The 24,177-nt window shown below is 47.7% G+C and overlaps 1 protein-coding gene across 1 annotated transcript in view; it reads right to left on the reverse strand.

Annotated features, from left to right (window-relative positions):
* The window catches only part of LOC147662844 (alanine aminotransferase 2-like), a 165,353-nt gene that overhangs the window by 110,071 nt on the left and 31,105 nt on the right, over window positions 1–24,177 (reverse strand). The window contains exon 2 of the mRNA XM_086950865.1: window positions 13,374–13,482. Within this exon, the coding sequence (XP_086806991.1) occupies window positions 13,374–13,482 (109 nt within the window). The remainder of the gene's footprint in view (window positions 1–13,373; window positions 13,483–24,177) is intronic.

A 24,177-nucleotide genomic window follows, 5' to 3' on the forward strand; every position in this document is an offset into this window, starting at 1 on the left:
ACTACTCTACTCACTACTCTACTCACTCTCACTACTCTACTCACTACTCTGCACTCACTACTCACTACTCTACTTTCTACTCACTTCTCTACTCTATTCACTACTCTACTCTACTCACTACTCTACTCTACTCACTACTCTACTCTACTCACTACTCTACTCTACTCACTACTCTACTCACTACTCTACTCTACTCACTACTCTACTCACTACTCTACTCACTACTCTACTCACTACTCTACTCACTACTCACTACTCTACTCACTACTCTACTCACTACTCTACTCACTACTCTACTCACTACTCTACTCACTACTCTACTTTCTACTCACTACTCTACTCACTACTCTACTCACTACTCTACTTTCTACTCACTACTCTACTCACTACTCTACTTTCTACTCACTACTCTACTCACTACTCTACTCACTACTCTACTTTCTACTCACTACTCTACTCACTACTCTACTCACTACTCTACTTTCTACTCACTACTCTACTCACTACTCTTTCTACTCACTACTCTACTCACTACTCTACTCACTACTCACTACTCTACTCACTACTCTACTCTACTCTACTCACTACTCTACTCACTACTCTACTCACTACTCTACTCTACTCACTACTCTACTCTACTCACTACTCTACTCTACTCACTACTCTACTCTACTCTACTCACTACTCTACTCACTACTCTACTCACTACTCTACTCTACTCACTACTCTACTCACTACTCTACTCACTACTCACTACTCTGCACTCACTACTCTACTCACTACTCACTACTCTACTCACTACTCTTTCTACTCACTACTCTACTTTCTACTCACTACTCTACTCTACTCACTACTCTACTCACTACTCACTACTCTACTCACTACTCTGCACTCACTACTCAACTTTCTACTCACTTCTCTACTCTACTCACTACTCTACTCACTACTCTACTCTACTCACTACTCTACTCACTACTCTACTCTACTCACTACTCTACTCACTACTCTACTCACTACTCTACTCTACTCTACTCACTACTCTACTCACTACTCTACTCACTACTCTACTCACTACTCTACTCACTACTCTACTCACTACTCTACTCTACTCTACTCACTACTCTACTCTACTCACTACTCTACTCTACTCACTACTCTACTCTACTCACTACTCTACTCTACTCACTACTCTACTCTACTCTACTCACTACTCTACTCACTACTCTACTCACTACTCTACTCACTACTCTACTCACTACTCTACTCACTACTCTACTCACTACTCTACTCACTACTCTACTCACTACTCTACTCTACTCACTACTCTGCACTCACTACTCTGCACTCACTACTCTACTCACTACTCACTACTCTGCACTCACTACTCTACTCACTACTCTGCACTCACTACTCTACTCACTACTCTGCACTCACTACTCTACTCACTACTCTACTTTCTACTCACTACTCTACTCACTACTCTACTCTACTCACTACTCTACTCACTACTCTACTCTACTCACTACTCACTACTCTACTCACTACTCTTTCTACTCACTACTCTACTTTCTACTCACTACTCTACTCACTACTCTACTCTACTCACTACTCTACTCACTACTCTGCACTCACTACTCTGCACTCACTACTCTGCACTCACTACTCTGCACTCACTACTCAGCACTCACTACTCAGCACTCACTACTCTGCACTCACTACTCACTACTCTCCACTCACTACTCTACTCACTACTCTACTTTCTACTCACTACTCTACTCACTACTCTACTCACTACTCACTACTCTACTCACTACTCACTACTCTACACTCACTGCTCTGCACTCACTACTCACTACTCTGCACTCACTACTCTACTCACTACTCACTACTCTCCACTCACTACTCTACTCACTACTCTACTTTCTACTCACTACTCTACTCACTACTCACTACTCTACTCACTACTCACTACTCTACTCCATTGGTTGCAACTTCAATTTTTACATATTTATTTTTGCAGGCACAAGGAGAGTAAGCGATTAGCGCAGAATCAATATTTTTGGACAGGTACCAAGTACATGGTTCAAACCCATATTACTAGGCTCCAAAATTGGCAGTTAGTTACTAGACCATTTCTACTCCTAATAAAGTAGAGTGGACAGAAGAAAAAAATCTGGTCTTAGTATGTGGAATATCTGTTTAATGACTCAGGAGAGGAAGCCATATGGAGTAACAGGAGTTCATCTTGAGTAGCCTACAGTGGCTAAGGCTGGGCTGCTGTTTTGTGCATGGTGTGGTTGGATCCTCAGTTAAACCATTGGCCCACGCTCTCACTCTTGGTGGTAGCAACTTCACTGGTTAGTGGCAATGCAACATCACATCCCTCAAGGGCATATATTGCATTGCCTTTATGAATTGCTTCTAACCATTTTGGGGGTGGTTGGAATGTAACGTTAGGGACATGGAGTTGCCAAGCTGTGTTCCGCCAACAGTAAGTAGCCAAACTAGCAGTGTCCAAGACGACTCCATTAACTATAGACCTACCTTCTGGATTTCACTAAAATTACTGTAGCCTCTCGAGAAGCAAACTCCTGTCTACTCTCCCTTGTTAATCTGAGGAAGTCAGCGGAGCGCTAATGGCGTGGAGTTTTAATGGTGTGGAGGCCAGATGGACTTAACTAGTAGAACAATGTCAGGAAAGCTCCAGTAAAGTGTCCATTGTGGAGCTCCATCACATTCTCGACTACTACTTACGGTGCCCATGAACAGACCAAGTGGAAGAGCTGAAAAACCTTGCAAGGAGTTATTGTGAGGCTGGTAAACCTTCCTGCCATACTTGATGTTGATAATTAAAGGACAGATGAAGGGTGCCTTGACTGTGTTTAGAAGGTGGTGCCCACAACCTAGGAGTATGTTTACCTCGCCGGACACACATCCGACGCCGTCTTCTCATCCAGCAAAGACATCGCCTTCAGCCACGCCACAGGACTCCACTGGACGGACCACAGCTGCGTCCACTTCACCTTCAGAAGAACGACGATCCACCACCACCAGCAACAGGTCGTCCGTAGAAGCTGGAGCAAGATCACAGCCGACCAGCTCGCCGCTTCCCTGAGCCAGCACCCTCCCGCCAGCTCAGCGAACCCCAGCCAGGCCGCCGACAACCTCACGAAGTGGATCAGCAACTGCGCGGACGAACTCGCCCCACTGAGGACCCCGCCCAGCAGACCCGGCAGCAAGAAGGCCCCATGGTTCACCGACGAACTCAAGAGCTCCAAGAAGAACTGCCGAGCCCTCGAGAAAGCCTGGAGAAGGGAGCCAACACCGGACAACATGACCACCCTCAAGCTTGCCACCCGGAAGCACCACCAACTGATCCGCGACACCAAGAAAACTGCATTCAAGGACCGGCTGGACAACAACGCACACAACAGCAAGGAACTCTTCAACATCGTGAAAGAGCTCTCCAACCCCAACGCCGGAAACAACGACATCACCCCATCGCAAGAACTCTGCAACTCCCTCGCCTCCTACTTCCACAACAAGATCGCGGACATACACAACAGCTTCAACACCCAACCGACGAACGCCAACGTCCGACACGACCGAACCACCGCCCCCCACCACCACCCTCTGCGCCTGGACTCCGATCAGCACCGAAGACACCGTCCGCATGATGAACTCCATCCACTCCGGATCTCCGACCGACCCCTGCCCTCACCACGTCTTCAACAAGGCCGACGCTGTCACCGCACCCCACCTGCGGGACATCATCAACACCTCCTTCACCACCGCCACCTTCCCTGAGAGCTGGAAGCACGCCGAACTCAGCGCTCTACTCAAGAAACCAACAGCGGACCCCACCGAACTCAAGAATTACCGCCCCATCTCGCTGCTCCCGTTTCCGGCCAAAGTCATCGAGAAGACCGTCAACAAGCAACTGGCCGCCTTCCTCGAGACGAACGGATCCCTCGACCCCTCACAGTCTGGCTTCCGAGCCAACCACAGCACTGAGACCGCCCTCATTGCTGCCACCGATGACATCCGAACCCTGATGGACAACGGAGAAACAGCGGCCCTCATCCTCCTAGACCTCTCCGCGGCCTTCGACACCGTCTGCCACCGCACCCTAGTGCAGCGCCTCTCCAACGTCGGAATCCAGGAGAAGGCACTGGAATGGATCATCTCCTTCCTCGACGGAAGGACCCAGAGAGTCCGCCTAACACCGTACAAATCAAAGGCCACCGAAGTCATCTGCGGCGTACCCCAAGGATCCTCGCTGAGCCCAACCCTCTTCAACGTCTACATGAGCCCCCTCGCGGCCATCGCACGCCAACACAACCTGAACATCATCTCCTACGCCGACGATACCCAGCTGATCCTCTCCCTTACCAACGACCCCGCCGCCGCCAGAGCCAACCTTCACGAAGGAATGAAAGAGGTAGCCGAGTGGATGTCGACCAGCCGCCTGAAGCTGAACTCGGACAAGACGGAAGTCCTCATCCTGGGATCCTCGCCCTCCGCCTGGGACGACTCCTGGTGGCCCCCCGCCCTGGGAACCGCACCCAAACCGACAGACCACGCACGCAACCTGGGCTTCATCCTGGACTCCTCCCTCTCCATGACCAAGCAAGTCAACGCCGTCTCCTCGTCGTGCTTCAACATCCTGCGTATGCTACGGAAGATCTTCCGGTGGATCCCCACCGAGACCAGGAAGACTGTCACCCAGGCACTCGTCACCAGCCGACTGGACTACGGCAACGCCCTCTACGCCAGAACCACCGCCAAGCTCCAGAAGAGACTCCAACGGATCCAGAACGCCTCAGCCAGACTCATCGTCGACATCCCACGACACAGCCACATCTCCGGACACCTAAGAGACCTGCACTGGCTTCCGGTCAACAAGAGAATCACCTTCCGTCTCCTTACCCACGCACACAAAGCTCTTCACGATCAAGGCCCGAGCTACCTCAACAACCGCATCAACTTCTACGCTCCCAAACGACACCTCCGATCAGCCAGTCACGCCCTCGCCGCCGTCCCCCGCATCCGAAGAACGACAACAGGGGGAAGGTCCTTCTCCTACCTGGCCGCCAAGACCTGGAACTCCCTCCCGACCGACCTGCGCCTGACCCAAGACCACCTCGCCTTCAGGAAGAAGCTCAAGACCTGGCTGTTCGGGTAGTAGCAGCACACACCCCCCCCCCCCCTAGCGCCTTGAGACTCTCCGGGTAAGTAGAGCGCTCTATAAATGTCTATGATTGATTGATTGATTGATTTACCTAATTCGGAGGTGTTTTTTGAATTGTGTAGGCTATTGAATCTGCACCAAGACAAGTACTGCAATACTCCATGAATAATCTTCAACTAACATAATGCTGCTTTGTGTTCACGTGATCCCCGGGAGCAGTGGGCGTATGCTAAGTGAACCTTGAATATCCAACTGAAGGGCTTCTGCTCCTGCAGGATTTAATACAAGAAAAAACACTAAGCACTTGTCTTGCGTAAATTCACCAGGGGGTGCTCTTGCAAGATGAAAAGAAAAGTCACAGGTTCATAGAGCTGTAAGTTGATAGACCTCTGTGACGGGCAGAGCATATCTCATGACGTTGAGACCGCAGGTAAAATGCAATTGTTCGTTGCAGAAATGCATGAACAAACTTTACAGTGAAGCTTACCCAGAGCAGTTTCAAGATGGGTCATTTGTTGCATTCATTCAAAGTCTTAATGTGGCGTTGTATCAACAAAAAGTTGAGCGCCCTTTCCCAAGGCAAATGGAAGAAGCAGTTTCACCTAAAACTTTAATTTGTGGTAACATGCTGCTAATGCGCAAGTTTATATTAGGGAAGTGTGCCATTTTAAGCAGCTTTTGCACCTGTGTCTGGCCGAAGTGCCACCTTGCTAAATATGGAATGTGTTGTCTGTGTATTTGCTAGGTTCAGCTGTAAAGACCCAGTGCTAAAAGCCACTTCGAGGTGATCTTTACTACAGTGTGAGCAACCATGTAATACGAATTGTAGCATCAGAAATCCCACAAATTAAAGTTTGGCCATATGTGGAAATACTGAGGGACCACCAACAGACTGCGTAGGTGAAATTATCTGTGTGCCAGATGTCGTTGTTAACACACCAATTACTTTGCCCCCATTTGTTGTGGTTACTGCTTTTCTCAGTAAGGACATGCTGTTTCAATAGCTGGCGGGAATCCTGTATAAAAGATCTCCAAGCAGTGGTGGCTTGCTGCTGAAGTGCAGGTGCACAGGCTATCTTTGTGTTGTTTCCTAATGTAACCAGGGTGTAGTGATCCAGATATTGTATTGTTATGCACTTCGACTCCTGGGTAATGAAGGCATGTTGATGGTCTGAGATTAGAGGGGCCTTCTCAGAGCAGACATCCTCTAGAGTGCCAGCGGGTTGCCTTCTGTTGTCGCGGCGTTACTGCTGTCTGCCGGAATGCCTGATCAATAATGGGGTATTTATATATAATTCCACACACATGAAAAAGCCCGTTGTGTAGCAGTTTCCAGAAATAGTGGAACATGCAGAGGTGCTTCCATGGAATTCCTGGTGGTCAGATTTGCGCTTCTAATCAGCGAGCACAAGCAGGCTTTGTGCGCAACTCTCTTTAAATCAAAGGATATCCTCTCTGTCCTGTAATTGTATGCAAGGAACAGGCGATGACGCTGCCGCTTGGGAGCCAATCCCAGCGCGGCGTTCGGTGAGGGGGCTCGGCACTTCGAGCCAATCAGGGCTCTGTTCCTTCGGTTCTCGCCCTCGGCGGCCCCGGCCAGATGCCGACTTCGACTCCTGGGTAATGAAGGCATGTTGATGGTCTGAGATTAGAGGGGCCTTCTCAGAGCAGACATCCTCTAGAGTGCCAGCAGGTTGCCTTCTGTTGTCGCGGCGTTACTGCTGTCTGCCGGAATGCCTGATCAATAATGGGGTATTTATATATAATTCCACACACATGAAAAAGCCCGTTGTGTAGCAGTTTCCAGAAATAGTGGAACATGCGGAGGTGCTTCCATGGAATTCCTGGTGGTCAGATTTGCGCATCTAATCAGCGAGCACAAACAGGCTTTGTGCGCAACTCTCTTTAAATCAAAGGATATCCTCTCTGTCCTGTAATGGTATGCAAGGAACAGGCGATGACGCTGCCACTTGGGAGCCAATCCCAGCGCGGCGTTCGGTGAGGGGGCTCGGCACTTCGAGCCAAACAGGGCTCTGCTCCTTCGGTTCTCGCCCTCGGCGGCCCCGGCCAGATGCCGACCTTTGCAGGGATGATTCCGGCTACGGGCAGCGGCGATTCACAGGCGGCCAGCAGATTGTACGCGGCCAGGAGCGGGCAGAGTGCTTGTGAAGCCCCCACTCTTGCTAGGGGGATAGCTTAAAAAATACTGTGCCTGCCCTTGAAGCTACAGGAAACTTCTTTCCATTATCTCCGCCGTGAACGCGGCACTGCGCATGATACATGCAATGCAATGGTGAACGCGCTCGCAGCATCTGGATTGCATTACACGGGCACTCTGACAGCTCCTAATTAAGATTAATCACTCTCCGTGCTCGTTCGCGCACAGAATATGCCAAATCGGGCACGCGTACATTACATACAGCCTATCACGTCAACGCTACTAAATACACAGCACAGCGAAGACGAATCACTAGGCAGATGCCATAAAAAACTAAGGAATTTGCCAGCCGGAGCCCTTTCTGAATTTTTTTTTCTAAATACTAAAGGGCTCGCAAGCTCCGCCTCCACTTCGTGGAAGGCGAGGCCCGAGCCCTAAAAATGGCAAGAAACCACAACCAAATAATTTTTTTTTAAAACAGGGGTATATGCGCGTGGCCTCTCCTTCATTAAAAAAAACCGAAAGGTATAGACGCTGAAGAAAAAAAGCATAGAATTCCAGAATCTACAAGGAGATGGAAGCCAGTCCGTTCAGGACCGTAGTTGGCCGGCATAGATCACAAAAATGGCAAGAAACCACAACCAAATAATTTTTTTTAAAACAGGGGTATATGCGCGTGGCCTCTCCTTCATTAAAAAAAACCGAAAGGTATAGACGCTGAAGAAAAAAAGCATAGAATTCTAGATGTGGAGATTTGATGAAGTGACAAGGTTTGTCACATTTACATTTTAGCAGATTCTTTAAGTGCATCTTCCAATGAAGCACATAATGACTTTGGTCACCTTCTTGTGATCTATGCCGGCCAACTACGGTCCTGAACGGACTGGCTTCCATCTCCTTGTAGATTCTGGAACCATGGAACTTTTACTACTACACGATTTTTCACCCTTCATGTAGAAAGATATGCATCTAAATAAATGAAGGTCATCCCAACTTGTACCTTTCGATGATCTTGCAATATACTAAGACAACACTGAACCTAGGCAAAGAGTATATCCCTGCTATGTTCCAGGTGGATGGAACTACTAGAACATATTCCAAAGAGGATTTTAGAGGTCCTTGGATGCCGTTTAGGAATGAAGTAAAAGTAATCCTGTCTGGAAGAGCCCGGATGGGAACAGAGTATTGTATACCCTGGTGCTCGGTCCGTGACTGTGGAGGAAAAAGGGTCCGGCTTCCACAGGGTTAATGATTTCCTCACACCCTCTCCTCTACAGGATGACGCAGAGATTAACTACAGGGAAGACCAATCAGAGCTGGAAGGGGAGACGAAAAGGAACCTCTCACGAGAGAACGGGCCAGAAGCAGAAGAAGACGGTGCATCCGAAGACACCAAGGAGGAAAAGCGGGAAGAATCCTGGACGCGGAGAGACCCAAGGAGAACAGGAAACTGGAACCCCAAGGACGGACCACGCCGCCGCCAAAGAAGAAGCTGAGACGTGGAGCGAGGACTGGTGGATACCCCGGGGAGACACAAGTTTGCTGCCGTAACTCAGGAGAATTACGGCATTGGCGTACCCTGGGGAATCACCACCGACGAGGAAGAATCCAAGCCACCGAAGGTGGAAGTTCTTTGCCCTTGGACAGCAAGTCGAAGTTCTCATACTATTGACGGACTTCACATTGACCTTGAGACTTTCACGGTGTATTACCCATTTCATACTACCCGCCTTCCTATTCTGAGAATAACAATAAAACCTTTGCCACCATTGCTCAATCTATACGGCCTCCTAGCTTTCATTTCTGACCATCCCTCGGACAAACACTCTTCAACTAAAACCAATAAATACAATCACCGGTAAAGCCAATATAACTGGCTTCAATATGCAAACATATACCAACAAAGGAATGGACAAATACGCACAGGCTATTTGTGCTATTCCTCTGTGCAACCTTCCTCTTACTGTGTGCCTTCTTTTGTTTTTTATTTCCGCAGGCTTGCAGTGCTTTAGAACACCAGCACTGTAAGCGCAGGAAATAAAGAAAATAAAAATTTGCAAACGTCAGGATTAAAAGTTAGGGGATAGACATGGGAGGACAGAGGAGACAGGCTGACTGGAAAAACTACACATAACCGGAGTCTGTATTTGTGGGCGTAAGCACATTAAAGATCTGTTTTGTCAATGCTTGTTGTCAAATTGTTTGAAGTCTCTAGGTTTTACAATTTCAGTCTCTGGGTTAGTAGGTGAAAGATGCATTAATATCAGGATTTCAAAAAGAATGAAAAAGTGGTCAGACCAAATTGGAATTCTTGGAACGGATTAAAAAGTAGGCAGTGTTTTTGTTATCATTATTTGAAGTTAAAGTGAAGATACTTGCTATGATGTCAAGCACTACACGCAAGTCCCCGACGGGGACCTCCTCTCTTAATGATTTGAAAATACTTTCGCTTAATGTAAAAGGTCTTAATCATCCGGTTAAGCAAAGAAAGATCTTGGATTACGTACAGAGATTGAAAGGGGATGTCGTTCTCTTACAAGAGACGAAAATTGATACTAAACAATTCAGCACACTCAGGAATAGATATTACACTGAAGTTGTTGGCTCGGAGGCGGTAGGCAAGAAAAATGGTGTCCTAACACTAGTTGCAAAAAGATCAAACATTGAAATAGCTTCTCATGCGGCTGATGCTCTTGGGAGGTGGGTCACAACCAATTGCTTAAAGACCACACCGAATTTTTTATTACCAACGTATAGGCGCCTAATACTAGTGAGTTAGATTTCTGGAGTGATCTCTCCAAACAGATTGAAACTATTCCAGACTCTCAGATGCATACACTGGTGGGAGATTTTAACCTACCCTAGGGCCTTTACTAATCTCTGTTCCCGATTCAACCGGTTGGACTCATGGAGACTACAAAATCCCACTGGTAGGGAATACATGTTTTACTCTCCACCTCACAACTCGTACTCACGCATAGATTACTTATTTATTACCAGTAACGCCACTGCTAGAATAACAGAGACGACAATAGAACCTAGAGTAATTTCAGACCACTCCTGCATCTCCTTATCTTTTATTTATTTATTTTATTTTAGAGGTTTTATATAGCGCTGGCTAGTCCCAGAGGTATCAGAGCTCTTTACAATTGTAACAGAAAGGTGTTTAAATACAGGTACAGTGTGTATAAGTACAGAAGGTTGATTGATTCATAAATGAGCAGTTCACATAGGATAAAGGCTAAATTAGATGAAAAAGTAAAAAACAATTGCTAAACACAATGAGATATACAATATAGAGGTCGCAGTTTGATGGGAAGGTTTGATATAGTATACCTAGGAGCAGGAAGGATAAAAACGTGAAAGAAAACTGAAGGTCATAAAGTGTAGTAAGGAACGGAAGGTAAAGGAGAGGCAAGGAGGGGAGGTAAGGTGATCAGATTGAAGGGGAAGGGAAGGAGAGGGGGGGCAGGAGGGGGGTCACTAGCCGTAGGCGGAGCAGCTGAGTAGGGGGATGCTGAGAGGGCGAGGCCACTCGGGACGGATTAGAAGCCCCCGTATTTATTAAGGAGAAGAAGTTTGAGTTCTTTTTTGAAGCTGGGGTAGGACGGGTTACAACGGAGGTCTGTTGGGAGGTCATTCCAAATAAGTAAGGCATTGCCTGAAAAGGAGTGTGACTGAGTGGAATTCATTTTCTGAAGGGGAGGGATAAGTAGGAGGGTGTTAGAGCTTCTCAGGGATCGCATGCAGCTTGCTTTGGTCAATTTGTTAGCAAGGTATGTCGGTGTGTTTTGGTGGAGGATTTTTTGCGTAGTGCAGGGGGTTTTATAAGTGGATCTGCTTTCAATGGCTGGCCTTGTTACTAGGAATAGGTAGGTTTAGGTTGGAGGGAATTCTTTTTTGGAGAGGTGTGGTTGTGGGACCTGTAATTTCCCTATGCCCTCAACGATTTTGTGATTAGTCTGGTTGTTTATGTATTGTCTGCTCGTGGAATAATATCAGTATTGTCACAAAGCATGTATTGATTAGCAGTTTCTTTGTCAATGTATTGGGCGATTTGGGATATTTCAAGATAGTATGTCATGTTCCATATTTTGGAAGCTGATCTTGAGTAAACTTGCCCAATATTTTGTGTGTTTGAACTCACGGATTTCAAGTGTGAGGTTTACAATACTAGCTTGGTATATGGCTCTGTTTTTTTGCCAGCCTGTCTCAGAATGCTGTTGCTTTAAATCAGCAGTCAGCCCGCTCAAGGATTTGAGCTCCCCTGTGAAATGGTCTAACCATTAGTTAATAGTGATTGAATTGCTGTTTAATTTAGCACATCTTTCAGTGGAAGTGAGGTGGCATTTGAAAGTCACATAGTCAAGGCTTTTTCTCCAACCGATTCTTGATATAATCAGCAATTCTATTCATGTAAAGAGATCTTGCTCTGCTAATAGTTGATGTTTTGAATTGTATTTATTTTCCTTGGTGTGTTTCAACAAGCGAGTTTTTTTTTTAAACTCGAGTGGTTTTGCTTTAAAGTCCTCTCTTGTACCCCGATTGTCTATTTTTTCGGTCTTGTCTGAGACAGCACATGAGCTGTCACTTGTAAGATCATTTGTTACGTTGCCAAAAAAAAAACAACAACAACAAGCATTGGCATAGCCAATAGGTTTCGCCTTTGGAACCTTATAAGTATTTAGTTATGCAGTACAATATCCTTGGTGCAACAACATCAACTGTTGCATGGCTAAACACTTATAAGGTCCCAAAGGCGAGACCTATTGGCTATGCCAATGCTTTTTTATTTTCCTTGTTGGTATGAGGATGAAGTAAGGACAGGGGCATTTTGTAAAAGCCTTGTGGCTATCTCATTGATGCAAATCATGGTAGAGACAGACTGTGCGAGATCTGTAATTGTTTCTATAATGTTACACTAGTTTAGGATGAAAGTGAAGACTCAGGTGCATTGTCAGGTATCAGTGCTGGGATACAAACACCTACTTCGGTGTGGCGCCGCGGCTACGGCGACTGACTCGGAATCTGGGGATCACGTGCTTTACAAATGTGGATTATTATTATTATTATTATTATAATACTTCGGCCAAAGACAGAGTTGTTGTGCAAAGAATGTTCTGATGTTACATTACTTTGTTAACAGTGTATGATACAAATTAGGATTCTTGCAGTCTTCTTGGAGCACAGTAGAAGTTCAGGTACTGGCAAAAAAATGTATGAATCAAGGCAGGAATAGGTTACATTGGAAGACCGGTGATGGCTGTGGCAGATATGTATTGGAGTGCATTGTGAGAGATCTTCAAATGTTTCAACACTGGAATATTGGTAAATGGTGCAAGATAAACAGCTTGAAAGCTTTGTAGATGTCTTGGATGTAATGCAGTGGTGCATGAATGAATTCAATATAGAAGTGCCTTGCGAGAGCTCTGTAAATGTATCAGTAGAGTGATATCAGCGTAGATCTTTCCGGAACTGCATGGCAACCAGTTGGGACCAGTGCACCATGGCATTAATATATGTGCCTGCAGTGCATTTAGCACTTTGTGTTGAGCACACAGCTTTCCCATGGACCTCTGCATGATACACTACTGACAAATATAGGAGTCTGAAGCACTGGAATAATTCCTTAGCTCCTCTTTGGAAACCTCTGTAAAACCAGAACGCTTTTTAGCCCATCTATTTGGAAAATTGTGTGGCAAAAAGCACTGCGGGGCTTGAATTTTTCATAAGTTTTTTTTTTAAGGATACATTTTGTTCCCCCACAGCTGTGCCTCAAACTTGAGCTAGTGTGAACATTGTTTTTAATGGTGCTGTTTGTTCCAAGTCCTGTTCCATCCCCCCAAAATTTACCAAATCTACCATTTGTGGATAACTGACAAGTCCTAGATCATTATTCCAACTGTGCTGTACATCCAAAGAATGCACAAGCTCCCCAAGAAACAGGAGCATGAGTGAAGCACCAAAGAGGGGAAAGGAACCCATAAATGGAAAACAATACAAACTAAAAAGCATAAGGTTTACCTAGGCTCTGTCCGCCACATCCTTGCAAAATCCGTCTCGCCCTCTCCTTGGCATCTTTGGGAAAATGTGGGTTATCCAGAAGGTCTGGGTATGTGCAAAGAGCAACTACCTGTCGAGAGAACATATATATAAACAAATGACAGTTCGTAGAGACGTTTGATGGAACAGTGATCTGCTCTGGATTGAATGCTCCAAAACAGGTTAACAGTAAAATAAAAGCACTTTGGATCAACATCTAAATTCTAGAACTGACATGAAAAATTACACACAGGTTCTCACTGGGGATCAAACCCTGAATCTAGGAGGGATATGAAGATCTGTTATCCTTAGGGTGGTCTTCCCCAAACTTTTTGCCTGCATACGTCTTTTGCAGATTTCTTTAGTTGGCCGTAGGACTGTGAGCACTTTACCACTGCTGCCCAGTGCTAAAGTGCATGTGTTTCCCCTCTAAACATGATGACATTGGTGCATGCATGCCTGGCATATTTAGTTTACTTGCAAGTCCCTTGTAGAATGGTATACCAGTGCAACAGCAGGAACACCTTCTGCCCCTTACAGCAAATCGTTGTAACGACTTGCGTTATAATGGTATGCGATGTACCAACACGGTTGTTGTAACAATCGCGTTCTAATGGCATGCAATATATTCCATCTGATGTAAACCATGTTTTCCCACAAGAGCACCACATCTGCTAGAGCCAAGCATAAAGCTGTAGATTAAACAATGGCTGATGTCAGCAGTTGAAGCCCAGCATCCACCACACAAAGGGAGACCTGGGATGTGTCCATAGATAAAACGAGAAACATCACAAGAAATAATTGCAGCAGGGGAGCAATATCGAACCCAAGACTAAATAGAGTGTTTATTTTTGCCCATTGATTTTTGGAGGGTAACTCCTTGCCTTCTTCAAAGCCTCAGGCAAGTTATGCAGAAAAACAAACTGCCAGATTCATGAAAACCCAATTCTGCAAATTCTAAATTGCGATTAATACCGAATCGCAATTTAGAATTTGCATAATGGGATTCATGTAAATGTGCGATAATATTTAGCGAATCGCATTGGGCCGCAAAAGCCGATAGCGATTATTCCGAAATTGCAGAAAAATCGCTAAATCGGTCAATTACCGTGTTGAAATTGCGATCTCGCTATTAGCAAGATCGCAAATTGCGATCTCGCTAATAGCGAGATAGCAAAAACGGGAAGCCGCATTTCGAGCACAGTGATGACATCACAACCAGGAAGCAGGCAGTTCCCTCCCTCATTGAGAACACCGAGGCAGAATTGGAGCAGCACCACTCAGAGCTCCCTTCCAACCACCTCCAGTTTTTAGGTTTCGCCTGGGGCACGGAGCGTAAGCTCCGCCCCCAGAGAAATCTCTAGTTTTCAGTTAGGGAGACTTGAATACGCCCCTCTGTTCCATTGGCTAGCTCCATAAATGGAGGCTAGCCATTGGAACAGAGATCTGTCCGTCAAGGCCGGACCAGATTCGGGGGCGTTCCCGAGATTTTTTCCATGGGCGGAGTTTCGTTTTTTCCCGTCCCCTTCCCTTTCACTGAAAGTGATTTCAGATGCGCTGTCCATTCCCGTCCCCCTCCGTGTGCCTCCCCGCCCCCGCCCCCCCTTGGACCCGTTTGTGCCGATCTGAAAGTCCCCTAGCAGGTGCCCACCCTGCAGGGGACATTGCCGCCCTAATATCGAGTGCCCACGTCGATTTATTGTGATTTTAAATCAGCCGGTGCCCACCCGGCATTGCCCCTCGAAAATCACCGCCGCAGCCCAGGGCCATTGAATTCGTTGCCGGGCCGCTGCCTAGTGCGACCCGGGAGTGCCGCCTCTCCGTCCTCAGGGCCGCGCTGCTACTGGCTGCCCTCAGCAGCGCGACCCGGAAGTGCCCGCGGCTCGCCTGGTTGAAGGCGGGTCCTCGGGACCGGAGTGCGAGGGAGCCTTGGAGGCTCCAGAAGAAGACCGCCGTTGCAGCTTCCGTCCCCGCCGCCAGCCTGAGAAGAGAGAAGCCGGTAAGAGGATGAATGATCAGCCCACCCCTATGGCTGTGTTGTGAGTGGAAGCTATGAGGTGCGTTGTACAATTAGAGAGACTTCCCGTTTTTTTGGTTGGGTGAGCAAGCCTCAGACTTTGCTGTTTCTGTAAATCCTCGATTGTGGCAGTCGCCATTCCCTCCCCTCCCCCCCTCACCTCACCACCACCACCACCACCGCTCACCACCACCCATGTTGTGTCAGCTAGGGCTGCTGCAGCTTCAGGACACACAGAGTTCTTTGGCTGGTGTGTGCTGGGCTGCGCTGCTGATGGGCTCCAGTTCCAGCCTCTTACAGGGTATTTCCTAGGTCATCCAGAGGTTGAGGTGCATCGAAACAACTACGTGAACTTTGATGCTGAAAACAAAGTTGGTGACGTGGCTTAAAAAACTAAAACCAAATGTTCTGCAACAATTTTGTTCCCCTTCACCTTGAGGTAATTACAGATAAGATACCTTAATTGAAAAATAAAGTGTGTGTGTGTCACTAGGCAGTCAACCAACTGAATCCTGCTAGGGCACTCGTAGAATAGTGGTCACCGCTTAAATTGCCTCGAGGTCCCAGCTAGTGACTGAAAGCATTGTGCATGTGACAGTCATTATTTTTTAAATTCTATTGCACACAGTATTATAACAAGCATTTACAATGCAACGGTTTCGCCTTTGGAAAAGTTTGAGCTATTGGCATTGTAAATGACAAAATTTGTATTTATGTGTTGGTTTTGAAAACAGATAAATAAATGGCATTGTCATTTACATTGCCAATAGCTCTAAATTTTCCAAAGGCGAAACCGTTGCATTGTAAATGCTTGTTGCTTTTGGATACTGCAGACTGCAGCTATGTCACAGGAAGTAGCAGCAGGGCCCAGTGACACAGGGAGAAAGCGCAAAATAAAGTTCTCCGTACAGGAGCTGGAGCATCTCATCAATGGAGTCTGTAAAGACCACAACAAACTTTTTGGCAAGGACTCCAGGAGGGTGCCTGAGGCCGAGAAACGGCGACTGTGGCTGCGCGTCCGCGCCAAAGTGAACTCTGTTGGAGTCACACAGAGATCCATTGACGACCTCAAAAAGAGGTGGTACGACCTCCGAGGTCGTGCCAAGGAGAGGGTGGCTGAGAGGCTGGGTGAGCGCCTTGCAACTGGAGGGGGAGAGCCTACAGTCCCTCCCAACACCCCATTGGAGGATCGTGTTGAGGACACATTGCAGCCTGAGGCATGTGTGGGGGTAACCCATCTGGACTCATCCCGACCCACCCAAGACAGCCAAGGTAAGTGCCATGCGACTGCGAGCCTGTCCCCTAACAATGGCCATGACCCTATAGCCACTCATAATAAACCCCAGTCATGCAGCCCATGCACATCAGAACATCCCTATTGCATTGTGGGACATGTAGTCTGACCACAATGTACAAAAAGTCCCATGCAGCCAGACATGTCCTAATGTACGCAATGCAATAGCCAGTCAGGGAATGGTAGCCAGCATGCATGTAGCAACCTCACATGTCAAAGATGCATGTAATTAATCAACGTCCACTTTCCATCATAGGTGGCGCAGATAACACCACCAGCGACAGTGAGGGGCTGCAGATAGATGATACACAAGAGGAGCCTGAGGGTGAGGAAGAAACATCCACACAACCAGCTCCATCTGGCCAAGCACCAGTGCCAGCATGTGTACCACCACCTGCAACGCCAGCTACATCAGGCACACCACCATTGCAGCTGCAAGACCCATGCCAGTGGCACTATCAACATCAGGTGCTGCAAGACCAGCGACACAACACACACCCACTGTGCCCACCTAGCCCAGCAGGCATGTCAGGGAGCGGCACCAGAGTACACCACGCACCGGCAGGAGGGGGATGGCTGTGCTTGTGCCAGGGCTCTCAATAGAGCGCCGCATGCTGCGCGTGCACCAATTACAGGCACGCCACCTAGCAGCTATACACCTGCAGCTGCACAACACAGGCAGGAATGTTGCCAATCTGTCCGACCGCATGGACCGGATGAGCACAGCTATGAAGGCGAACACTGCGGCCATGGTCAGCCAGCGTAACCTCACCCGCCGCCGCCACCAGCTCCTCACACGCCTCTCGGCGTGTGAAAGTTGAAGAAATTGATGTACATAGACAGCATTCATTCCCCTTCTTCTCCCACTCCTCTCCCTGTGAGCACCATGAATACCGTAAACTATTGACCGTACCACTCTGCCAGTAAGAGCCCATACCCCTATGCATATGTACAGCCAGTTTAGGCACCATGGCCTTTTACCCATTGGAATCCCCCTCTCCCTCTGCGCGACCCTGCTGTGAAAGGCAACTCTCCTGCTTGACCCGCACAAACCCCCCCCCATTCCCCCTTGAAGAAGCATCCTTCGCCTTGGCTGACGTGGCCCTCCCCAGCTGCACCTGGCTGCCCCCGCTCTCTCATGTACGGGTCATAAGATCTCTCTCTCTCTCTCTCTGTGTGACTCTGTCCCTGTGTCCACCCTGGCTACCCCTCCCTTCTCCTCACATGGGCAAGTCATAAACCCTCTTCTTCTGCAAGACCCTGTCCTTGAGAGTCACGGGCGCGCCTGACCAACACCTCCTCCCCTTCCATGAATGCCCCTCTGTTGACAAGCCTTCCCTCCGCGCTCGATTGTCCACGCGGCATGAATACCACTCCTTTGATGACCCCTTCCCCCCGAGTCCGGCTGACCACACATGTCCGAGGCCATCGCCTAAGCCAGGAGATACCATTTACTGCCCTTATTGTATGAAGTCACTCCTCCTCAAGAGACCCACTATTGATCCTAGCCACCCCACCCCCTGGGCTATGATCAAGCGTACACATCCTACGAAACACTCAGCTGCGTGATTGCCCTCCCCTCTTATCAGCAGGTCAAGGGTCCCCATTGTGAACACATGTGGAGTAGGATCACCACGAGGATTACAGGGATGTCTTTCTTTTGCGTCATACTGTCCTGATTGTGTTATCAAGTGTTCTGTAAGGTATAAAAGCAAGAGTCTCAGCTCACTTGTTAGAGCACCTCCCGAAAGACACTGTGTTTCGTGTCCGAAATGACTGGCTCTCCTCATGAGAAATAAACTCTGTTCTTGATTCCTGCTTCCAGCGCCCGTCTCTTTATTTGGTAATTATTCAACATGGGAACTAAGAGGCGGTTTGCGCCAGCGGCCTGGGCATCGATAGGATTACGGGTTCATTTTCCACAATTGGCGTCCCAACGCGGGGTCCATCAGTGACATAAGGTTCGGTAAGAGAGATCCAGACGAAGAAGTGAACATCTAAATGATCGGGGCATGCCTGCCTTGAGAGGGCCCTCGCCCGGCTGCCGATCGACAGAACTTCACCAATTCTGAACGGACCTCTCTTGAGTGACCTATTGTCCTGACTGGAATCCCACAGGAATGCTACATGGAGTAAGAGAACGATCGGGCGCTGGAGGAGGAAGTCGAAGAACTGTCTGTATGGTCCGGTCCGGGTAAGATTAAGTAGGGTGTTTTTACGCCTGATTGGTAGGGTGGCTCTATCCACCTGATTGATTGATTGTTTGTATTGAAAATCGGTATTTGTATACCGAAATTGTTGGTATTGGTTCATTTAGCTTTGAAGGCTACTTGACATATTGGTTCTCTTCTGAGAACGAGACATTCTCTGTTTGCAAACAGCGGCGAATAGGAACGTCGTCCCTCTTTGCAGATAGAGAAGGGTAGGTAATGCAGACTTTTGTCCCCGGTATTAATCCGTCATGCCTACTTTTCTCCCCACTGAATTGTTTGAAGTCGATTAATAATCGATTGTTGTTCTTTGAGATCTTCCCTGTCTACAAACTGAGACGAGTAGAAATATTCTGTCTTCCTTTTTGGATAGCGAAGGGCAGGTAATGCAGACATTTGTCCCCGTTGTAATCCGTCATGCCTGTTTTTCTCCCCACTGATTGGTTGGTTGCCTGGACATTGTTGTTCCAGGAATTGTTTCGTTTGAGGTATTTTCTGCCTGCAAACAACGTGGAATAGAAATATTCTATCTAGTCTTTGCAAGTAGTAAAGGGTAGGTTATGCCCCTTTGTGAATTCGTCAGTCCTACCCACTCCCCACTGTTTGGTTATTTGGGGGGTAGCTCGCATGGTCCGCCCAGGAGACTACCCTTATGGAGGACATATGCTCCCCGCTCATGGGCCATTTAGTGGAGGTAGACCATCTGGTCCGTCCAGGAGGCTACCCTAGTAAATGGAAGTACATCGCTCGGTCTGTCCAGGATGATACCCTAATGAAGGAATATATGTTCCCCTTTTGATCGATAATCTCGTTCCACCCCGGACCATTTATTGGAGGGAACTCGTCTGGTCCGTCCAGAAGTACCCCCTAGTGAAAAGGACACATAAAAAAAAAATATGAAGTGATCACCGTTCCCTACTAACAGAAAGCTTTAGCTCGAAACACGCTAAGTAAGAGAAAGAAAAATAGAAAAAAGAAATCAGGCTAAGTCAGTAACCCCCTGATGAGCTTTTGACTTCACTAAAAATAAGAAACATTAGAAATAGTTCATAATAAGAAATATAAAATGGCGAAAAGTTTGGCAGCAAAAATAGCCACGAGGTAGCTAGGCTTCACTGCCTGTTCCTGCTCCCAACATGTCTGCCTCATTGCCCGCCACGCCCAAATAACGGTCACATGAAATAGAAACAATCCAATAGGTACCTACCCTCATTCCGGAAGCTCCCGAAGTGCAACAGGTCCGCGGTTACGCCCATCCGGAAGGCGAGGCCTCGAGGCACGAGGGGCTCGCCTGACCACGGTCGGGAGGAGATGATGTTGGGCAGGCGGTCCAGAGAATGGCAAGGACCTCTCCATCTCTCCTCTTCTGCTGCCCTGCAGGCCACGGGGGGGGCTGTCTTGCCTCAGCCACCGACTACCCCCCCCTTCTGTCTCTCGCCTGGTCCGACCCACGAAGAAGGCCGAAGCCGGGGGCGAGAATGGCGGCAAGTCAAGTAGTCCCGCCACATGTCAAATTCCTGGATAGTTACAGGTAGTGCCGCCACATGTCGACGCCTGGACAGTTCCAGGTAGTCCCGCCACATGTCAAGAGAAAAGGGGGGGCTGTCTTGCCTCAGCCGCCGACCACCCCCCCCCCCATCTTCAATAGCCAGCACGGCCAATATCGAAGCGACGGAGCCGGGGAACGGCGCGGGGTCGCTGGAAGGGGGAGGTGACGCGAACGAGCCTCCCCCACCTCCCTCCAGGTGGAGGCTTCCAGCGACACCCCAATGCTCTTACTTAAAGAGGGTCAACATCATAAAGCGGTCTTCTGCCCAGGACGGGCACACGCTCCATGCCTTCTCCCCTCAACCTTGAAGATTCTATAAGAGCCGGGGGGCACCCCGATCCCTCCGCATGGGTGCCCCCGCCCCCTTCACTGGGAACCACGACACCGGTGCAACTCCTGCCGGCACCAGCCTCGGATTGGAAATGGCTAAAATGCAGCCGCGGCACAGACTTGTTCAGTTCCGGAGGAACACCAGGATGACCCGGTAGGAAAATTGTTGCCGCCCTCCCCACTCTTTGACTCATGGTCCATATTTGTTAGACTGTTAACCACATAGCACAAAACTTTTTGAACTGCCAACGGAAAGTTCTGGGCCAACCATGCGAGACTAGAGACACTCTGACTGTGCTGGAACTTGCCTGACCCCACCCAAAATGGCGCCGCCACAAAATGAAACGTATTTGAATAAACTTTGTTGCACCCTGATTGCGCAGCTTGTTGCCCCGAGATCTATATGCAGTTTTTGGATTATGAAAGTAGATATGAAGGACGTTGAGTATGTGCTTGGATAATGAATTGACTTAGGGTGGGTACTGATTATGATTTGGAAAATGAATTGGTGTAACTTAGATAACGAATGAGTATTGGATAATGAATTTATGAATTAATTAAAAATGAATTCTTGACATGCATCATGCTTGCTCTGTAGGGAATTTTTTTAATACGATTTTATTGCACTGCTGCACTTTATGCAATGAACTGCCACCAATTTCGTTTATTAAAAGTATTTTGAAAAAGAAAGCATGGTTGTAGCAGTCGCATTAATGAGTTTTGGATGCCCTACTACTGTGAGCGAAGAATAAGTATGATGAAGGATGTAGATCAAAAGGGATCAGATATTTAGCAGCTACATTATGTATTGCAGGCAGCCAAGAGAAGTGTTTTAGACACCCTTAAAACGACACCACAGAAATGCCACCTGGCCGTCACCCGTGCACCCGACAGAGAGAGTTACGACCGAGTAACTCATGTAGATATATAGATCGTCAATGATCATCTATCTGACATTACTGGTCCCTCTAGGCTTAAACGCCGAGATGGCAAGGGAATGCAGTACGAGGAGATAGGGCGAGTATGTGGTAGGTAAAAACATTTTCGGATTACTGCATGATGATGTGCTTTGAATGCTGCCCCCCCACCCCTTCTTTTCCTCCCTTCTGCAGGTCACGTCAGAACGTCGGCTGAAGTGTGGAAGAGCGACGGTCGGACCACCGACGAAAAAGGGAAAGAGGGAATATGTGTATAGCCGTTATAACGATAAGTTTAAAAAAAAAAAAAAAAAAGACGTAGGCTTAACATGACTGTTCCTCCTTAGGACATAGCGACTGAGAGGATGGACTGACATAGAAACTGGACAGGTACTGAATGACGAAAAATTGACTAGAAATGACGTGTTAAATAATGCAACTGGACGTTTGACTAGGTAGGGAAAGGACAAAGAAAAATTATACGGGTAAGGGTTGCCACGGCACCACCCGTCTAGGAAGTTAGAAATGTTGCTGATGTTCAAAATGCACTACCCCCTTTCTCACACCCTTATAGATATAGCCAAGCTGTCCGACTGTTCTCCCGATCAATACTTGCCGTTGCCTCAGCCTGGAGAACTTCCCGCCAAAGGAGGGAACAGAAAAATGGCTTAAGATCCAACCATGGGTAACTAGCACGACCAGGTTAATTACTGATCGACCAACCGAGGTGTGAGTATTGGTAATTGGGAACGCTCGCAGGCGTGACAAGCGAGAAGGGAAAGGGGGGAAGGGTAGAAAGAGCTAAGCACGTAGATAAATAGGATAGTAAAGATACGTAGGATATATATATAAAAACAGATCTTGTAGGCTAACAATTGTTTCCTGTCTTGTCGTGAATGTCTTGTATATGTGTAATACATGTGCCGTCTTCCCTGTCTGAGTTTGTGTGTGTGTAATGTACGAATTTATGTCTTCCCTCTGTCTGTATCTGCGTGTTACCTGACCTTTGCTGTTCCGTGTTGTGAGCGCACTAAATGACCTATTCTCGTACACGTCTCTCTCTCTCTCTCTCTCTCTCTCTCTCTCTCTCTCTCTCTCTTTCTCTCTCTCTCTCTCTCTACATGTCATACGTGTACCGAATGGCTCGTTTAGATTGCGGACGACTCTCACTCTCTATGAGAGTCTCCCTATGTTCTCTCCCTCTTTTTGGTAAAATTGTGCCCCACCGGCACCAGTCTGATTTGATACATTGAACGCGAAGGTGTTCAGCGAAATTGACCGAAACTAAAATGATTGTATCTCGCCATATTACTGCCTCTCCTTTCTGCAAAATGAATGAACTTGAATTGGCTGAGAAGGAAAGGACAGGTAAGACGACTAAAGTCCCCCAAATCTGGCCATTTAAAGGGGAACTGTATGTCAATGGCACCTTATGTCTGTTCTTCAAAGACGAACGCCAACGTCTAGATTGAACCCCCAATGCCCAGATTGCCCCACCCCCTTTTGCACCCAAGCGCTAGCGCCCGAAGCATCCCCGCCCCATTTTTGATAGACCCGAGTTGCTGTCCCGAATATAAACATGATGACCATGAGTAGCTGTTGGCCCCCGAGAAAACACTGTTTTACCTGACTGTCGATGATGGCACCCCCGCCCTGTCTGAAAATGTTAGCCAGTCCTGAAGGGAAATGCTCCGTAATGTTGAATATGATATAACGCACAGTTGATGGGAATATCATTTATCCTCACTTGAGTTATAAACAGGATAATGAATAAACCTGCCATAAACTCAGTAGGAATGCTGACACATGCACTGCTTGGTAATAGACCTCTGACTGTGACCAATGAGCGTATCTCCCAAATGCGTAGAATTGAGGGAGGAATTCACATGCGTAGATATCTTCTTTTGCCATTTCTCTAAAACCTTGTCTTGTACCTATTCAAAGATTCACGATCACCGAAGGAGATGGGTCAGATGTGACGTACAGCCTGACTGCGGATCTTGGGACTCGAGTGACCTCGACCAAAGGTGGAGCCGCAGAGCAACAGGATACGGGACGAGACCGCAATTTCAACGTGGAAAATGAAAAACGATGGGCCGCCTCGAAGCCCCCCGCCTGCTAACTCACGTGTGCCTGGAGTCTCCGTCCCCCTTCCTTGGGCCCGATGGATGGGCCTGCCTGCTTGTTATCCTTTGCTCCCTTGGTCCCTTTTGTGTGTCCCAGGAACTCTGACCCAACTCCGCCCTCTCACCTATCGACTATTTGAACCACACTCACCCTCTTTTCCACGTGACTTTTTGCCGAAGGAAAGAACCGCATTCCACTGGGAATAGGGTGCTGCCATAGAACTATGGGTGCCGAGCATAAGGCGCCACCAACCGGATTGTTTAGGGAACAGGACTGTGGTCTAACAGCAGAGGACTGACCGCACCCTGCAACGCGAAAGGATAGGACTGAGCTGGACCTATA

Source organism: Lissotriton vulgaris, unplaced genomic scaffold (genome assembly GCF_964263255.1).
Source record: "Lissotriton vulgaris unplaced genomic scaffold, aLisVul1.2 SCAFFOLD_2626, whole genome shotgun sequence".
Taxonomy (NCBI): Eukaryota; Metazoa; Chordata; class Amphibia; order Caudata; family Salamandridae; genus Lissotriton; species Lissotriton vulgaris.